Below are 6489 nucleotides of genomic sequence, written 5' to 3'. Positions count from 1 at the left end.
CATCTGGCGCTGTGTGACACGGAGAAGAGAACAAAATCTCAAACCCTGCTGCACGTGAACGAGTTTATTTAGAACTTTGAACTAACAACAAAGACTAGCAGCTCCCGTGCGTGCGTGCGTGCATGCCCGCGCTTGAACTCGAATTTTTTGGGTACCCAAAATACTTTAAACATCAAAATCAAATATGAGAATCTTTTGCAGCAGTGCCTTGATCTGGTTTGGAACGACGATCCGCATGTGGTCTGTGCTCTGATGTCTGATCAGGCAGCCGCGCTGTAAAAGGCGACTGATCCTGAATGTTAGGTGGCGCTGGTAGTGATGACGGCGCCGACGGACTGGGACACCCACCCAACACGAGCAAAGCATATGTACGTGTGTGCCTTCCGCGCCACGCGCGAGTACACGACGCGCGCGCGCGACAACTTCGTCACGCCTCGGTGGGTCACAGAGAGGAAAAGAGACCCATCCCGGATGATCGGCACTAATTAATTCCCGGGGCGAGAGGCGTGGAGGATAGCGACGCGGCCAACAGTTCCGGCTTGCGGGGCCGGCTGAGATCGCCGGGATCACGAGAAAACGTGCTCGCTCGCCCCCACCTAAAGGCAAAAGCAGCAGGAGCCAGCCACCGCAGCACAGCACTAGACCTCGCTCCGCCCCCATACTCCTACTCACCTCCTACTACGGCACCCAGCACGGTCATCCACCTCGCCGAAGCAGAGTAGCCATGGCCGCGCCCCCAGCGATCCCGCGCCGCGGCCTCTTCATCGGCGGCGGGTGGCGCGAGCCCACCCTGGGCCGCCGCATCCCCGTCATCAACCCGGCCACCGAGGACACCATCGGTTCGTTTCGCCGCCCCCCTCTGCACTTCCGCCACATCGTTTTCTATGTGCCGGGCGCTACCAGTACCACTCCTATGCTGTATCAGTACCGTACTGACTTCAGCTTGTTGGTTTGCTGTGTGGTTTGGTGATCGGTGAAGGCGACATCCCGGCAGCCACCGCGGAGGACGTCGAGCTCGCCGTCGCGGCGGCGCGGTCTGCGTTCTTGCTCGACGGTGGGAGCCGCTGGGCGCGTGCTTCCGGGGCGACGCGGGCCAAGTATCTGAACGCGATCGCTACTAAGGTGCCGATCTCTTATGTTTCTCTGAATCTGAGGCCAGCTTAATCTCCCTCGAGTTAGATGTACACATGTTCAGAAAAGTTAGATGCATACACGTAGTTGTCAGTTCCACTATCTCATTGCCCCGTGAGTGAACTTGGTTTCGGGTTCGGGAGCTGAAGGAAAGAATACCCTTAGTGCTGCACATTTCTGGTAGAAAAGTTTGATCTAGTCCGATTATACATCTTCATTGCATCATTTGAGCTCTATAACTGCTAGAAACGGTCGCTAGTAAGAAAAAACATCAGATCCTTGGGTTGATGGATCCTTTCATAAAAGTCTTAGGTTTGGTAGTTGGTTATCAATAAGTTACAACTTACAAGTATGTTCTGAAAAGAAGTTTGCCCCAAAAAAAGTTCCGAATAATCCAGAGGTGGAGGGTGCATACCTGGTTGATGGCTCCACTAATCCTCTGTATCATGTGGTTTGCGAAGATGATCCATTACGATGAATTAAATGTACCAACTTCAGTCTGTTTTCAAAGTAGGAATTCAAATTCAGCATCCAATCAAGATACTGAGGGATGGCACCCTCCTTCTCTTGGGAAACAGCAAATCCTGCTGAGATTTAGAGGCTGTTTGGTTGAAAACTAGTGGCGCCACATTTGTTTAGCCGCACTTGCGGCGCGCCACAGAGTGTGGCGTTGAAAATGAGCGCCGCAGAGTGTGGCGAGAAATCAACTGCAAAATACACTGCGCGTCTGTGGCGAGCCTAACTTTAGGAGGCAACCAAACGGCGGCCTAGGGAGCTGTGGCGCGCCGCACCTTTTGCGTGGCAAGGTGCGGCCGGCAACCAAACAGCCCCTTAAACTCCACACACTATACATTACTACACTTTGCACAATCACGCTGAACATTTGGCTGGTTGTTGAAAATTATCAGATTTGTTACTCTTTTTATTGTAAACTACATGACTGTTTTTTTTTACATATGTTGCAAGTATCGTAGGAGATAGTCTCACAGCATCATATGCAACAGAAAATTGTTCTTAATTTTGGCATGTTAGTCTGTCATACTCCGATACAAAAGCTTTAGCTCTAAGGAGTGGAATCTGGCAAGATGATAGATTTTTTCATTCAGAACATGGTGTTTCTGTTATAATGAAACCAATTTTGAAACTGTTGGACTGCACCAATTTCAAAGGTGAAGGCACTCTACATATAGATCTTTGCATTTGGCATCAATTTCATATATACATGTAGCATGCGTAAGATTTACCAAATTTGTGCTGTCTTGCTGCATCGAAATGGAAGACAGAGAGCTGGAATTTTTGTTAGCACGAGAGAGTTTCCTATGGTCACTGCTTTGAATAATGGATGTTTGTCTGTTAATTAGTATGTTTGTTACTGCCAGTAATTTTCTTGAAATATTGGATGCTGGGGCAGATTAAAGAAAAGATATCGTATCTGGCATTGCTGGAGACAGTTGATTCTGGAAAGCCCAAGGACGAAGCAGTTGCGGACATGGTATTTTCAATTATTCACGTTATAATCTTTAGTGTGTCTAAAGACGCTCCATGTTTTGTTTGATGATTTTCCATCCTATCTTAGGACGATGTCGCTGCATGCTTTGAGTTCTATGCTGGTCTGGCTGAAGCCTTAGATGGTAAACAACATGCGCCAATCTCTCTGCCCATGGAAGAATTCAAGACCTATGTTCTTAAAGAACCCATCGGGGTTGTTGGACTCATCACTCCCTGGTATATATTGCAACCATTTCTCCTGGATTTTGATCCACACTATATGTGGATATCATAGCATTTTTTTATAGGTTCACTTGTTATTTCTTCTTCTTAAGAGTTCTTAAGCTGTTGTCCTTGAGATTCCAAGGTCTTATAGTTCATGGCAGATCTTTTCTTCTTCCATGGTATTGAATATTAAATCTTATACGAGTACAGGCTAAACCACTGGTCATTTGTTTTACTTTTTAAATGGAAACAACAGGTCATTAATTAACAATCGAATTAAGATAATTCTGCATTGGTTGCCTGATCAATTTGGTAACTTGGTATCTTTGAAGTTAATAGTTCTAAACTTCTAATTACTTTGCTTTCTCTTGTGCAAATGAAGGAACTATCCTCTGTTGATGGCTACTTGGAAGGTTGCACCTGCCCTGGCTGCTGGGTGCACAGCTGTGTTAAAACCATCTGAGCTGGCTTCTCTGTAAGGCCCGATGCCTTTTAGTTAAGTCCAATCCTTCGAATTATTATTGTATCCATGACTATTTTTTTCCAAAAACAGAACTTGCTTAGAGCTCGGCGCAATATGTGAAGAGGTAGGACTGCCTTCAGGAGTTCTGAACATAATTACTGGTCTGGGCCCTGATGCTGGTGCTCCAATAGCTTCACATCCCCATGTGGATAAGGTCAGACCTATTCTTTGAATATGAATTGTCATATGCTCATGGATATACCAAGTTGTAATCTTATATGATCACCCTCAGTCTTCAAGCTTCTAAGCTTCTAAAATTATCTTTCGATCCTTTCTGTAGATTGCTTTTACAGGAAGTACCGCAACTGGTAAGACGATAATGACCGCTGCTGCTCAAATGGTTAAGGTGTGTTCTCTATATATTTCAGTTGCTAGAACTTGTGATGTTCTGTGCTTCGGCTAAAGAGCCGATGCAAGTAACCTGTGAATTAGGCATCTATGTTTCCTTTATTCTGATACTGTTGTGTATTATCTTCTTCAACAGCCTGTTTCATTAGAGCTTGGTGGCAAAAGTCCTCTTGTTATCTTTGATGATGTTGCTGACATTGACAAAGGTATCTTCCTCTCATGGATGTTGCACTATGCTCCTAATCCATTTTTTCCACTTTAACTCAGTTCATAATCTCTGGGTTATGGAAGAACAATTGCCAATTTTACATATTCCATTGATACTTGGTCTTAGCTAATTTGTGGATTGGTGTGCTGAAGTCTTGCTGAATTTGAAACAGCTGTTGAATGGGCCATGTTTGGTTGTTTTTTCAATAGTGGTCAAGTTTGCAGTGCAACTTCTCGTCTACTTCTCCATGTATGTATGCTCTCCTGGATTTTATTTTATTTGGAAAATCAGCCATTTTCTAATAGATGACATGAAGATCCACTCTTTCACAGGAGAAAATTGCAGAGCGATTTTTAGATAGACTAGTTGAATGGGCAAAGAACATAAAAATCTCAGACCCACTGGAAGAAGGTTGCAGGCTGGGTTCAGTCATCAGTAAAGGGCAGGTAACTCAAATGGAGCGTATTGCACTTTTGTAGCTTGGATGCAAATATGTACATTTTGGTAAACCTATTCACACTTTGGTGTGAAATTGAACTTAAAACCGATAATCCCTCTTCGAGATAACGGGGATGACCTGCAATGCAATAAATTGTTAACTGTTGACTTTCTCTTTTGCAACTACTCCCTCCGTCCCAAAATAAGCGACTCAGCTTTGTACTAACTTTAGTACAAAGTTGAGTCACTTATTTTGGGACGGAGGGAGTATTTAGCTTGTATATCCAGTTATGCTTTTGCAACCACCTTAGAGTTCCCTTACAATAGACAACCATTTCTTTTCTTATTTCAGTATGAAAAGATTAAGAAGTTCATCTCAACAGCAAGAAGTGAAGGTGCTACAATTTTGCATGGGGGTGACCGACCAAAGGTAAGCATTGATCACTACATTATATTACATGCTCTTGTCTCTCGGTTATTCATCCAAGCTACGTTTGTGAAATGGCAGCATCTCGGAAAAGGGTTCTTTATTGAACCTACTATTATAACAGACGTTAGCACATCAATGCAAATTTGGAGAGAGGAAGTCTTTGGACCAGTCATCTGTGTCAAAGTATTTAAGACAGAGAGCGAAGCCGTAGAGCTTGCAAATGATACCCAGTGAGTTAACTGATTTGCGCAAGCCTGAAGAAAAAACTTCCATGCTTATATCACTCCCTTGACTTCCCTACCATTTTATTTTCAGCTATGGCTTGGCTGGTGGTGTGATCTCTGATGATCTAGAGAGGTGTGAGCGCATTGCAAAGGTAGATTCAAGTTGAACTCTGAACATGCACGTAAATTTTGAACGTGTGATGAGATCGAAGTATTTGGTGAGCTGATAGGTAAACGTACAAACCCACACCTGCAGGTTATTCACTCGGGCATTGTTTGGATAAACTGCTCGCAACCGACTCTGGTTCAAGCTCCGTGGGGAGGGAACAAGCGTAGTGGTTTTGGCCGGGAGCTAGGAGAATGGTGAGTTGACTTCATGAGCGCTATGGTTCACAAACTGCAGCTAGTATCCTCTGAACCATCTTTGCTGTTTTGCTTTCAGGGGCCTCGAGAACTACCTGAGCGTGAAGCAAGTCACCAGGTACTGCAAAGATGAGCTATACGGATGGTACCAGCGCCCATCCAAGCTGTAGATGACTTGAGATGAGGCATTCATGTCATGAGAATGGAGCCTCGTTCACTGAAAAGGCGAGTTCTATCCTGGCTGGGACTTCTGTACAGTGCTTTCGCAATAAGCCATTATGTGGCAAACTTGGTTATGATAGTGTCATCGAGCCTGTGACAGATGCGGTTGGTCAAAAACTTGCTAAAGTAAAAAACGGCATTACGTTCTTCTGCTTTCGTTATATCTGTTTATGTTATTTCATTGCAATTTGTTGTTGATTGCTTACCAAGCTGTCCGCTTGGTTATATCTGTTTATGTTCTTTTGGTGAGAGTTCATGTGGTGCATTTCTGAGGCTCTCTTGTAAACCTCGGGTGGGAAATTTTTATGCCTATATAAACTCTTGGACCTACAACGTGAGAATGAGGGCTTCCAAGCTTTGGCGACCATCGACGGTAAATCAAAGGGGGTCACTGCTAAATGCTAATTCATGTTGCTTCGATACATGGCGGTTGAGAGTCTCGGGGTGTTTGAGATATCTTGCGAGTATGGTGGTCGCTTTGGCTGGACATATGCTGCATCTGGTGGTTTTGGGCCTTGGCGCTCTTGTTTTGGGCCTCAGCGCTCGTGTGTCAGGCTTAGACGATGTGTTAAACCCTTCATCTAGCTCTAGGTCTTGTTTCTTTTGTGTTTGTATTTGATTTTTTCTTGGCTTTCCTTAATTAATCAAGATGTGTATTTGTTGTTTTCAGTAGTTCACAATATTTGTTGTTTTCTGGCACTCGTGTTATTTTTCTATGGTTATTAAATTCTTTTGGGATATTGCGGCCTTAAATAAAACTAATACAAAATATAATTAAGAAAATAACCCCCCCCCCCCCCCCCCCCCTCTCCTTGTATTATTCAGATTCCAGAAAGTGTTTGTCCAAGCTATAGTAGGTTGTTTAATAGTCGGATTTTGTTGTTATCAA

General features: G+C 44.2%; 1 protein-coding gene across 1 annotated transcript; it reads left to right on the top strand.

The window, feature by feature from the left end:
• The first annotated feature begins 394 nt into the window (after positions 1-394).
• On the top strand, positions 395-5756 carry LOC109749955 (betaine aldehyde dehydrogenase). The gene is made up of 15 exons (XM_020308889.4): positions 395-839; positions 980-1122; positions 2543-2623; positions 2708-2856; positions 3227-3319; positions 3398-3521; positions 3648-3713; positions 3852-3921; positions 4096-4172; positions 4256-4369; positions 4714-4791; positions 4870-5021; positions 5107-5167; positions 5272-5378; positions 5458-5756. Exons 1-15 carry the CDS (start codon positions 725-727, stop codon positions 5546-5548), a joined length of 1521 nt encoding a protein of 506 aa, XP_020164478.1. The 5' UTR covers positions 395-724; the 3' UTR covers positions 5549-5756.
• Positions 5757-6489: the final 733 nt, after the last annotated feature.

This window comes from Aegilops tauschii, chromosome 2, assembly GCF_002575655.3.
Source record: "Aegilops tauschii subsp. strangulata cultivar AL8/78 chromosome 2, Aet v6.0, whole genome shotgun sequence".
Lineage (NCBI taxonomy): Eukaryota > Viridiplantae > Streptophyta > Magnoliopsida > Poales > Poaceae > Aegilops > Aegilops tauschii.
Note: the sequence above shows the minus strand (reverse complement) of the source record. Positions and strands in the feature narration are given on the sequence as shown.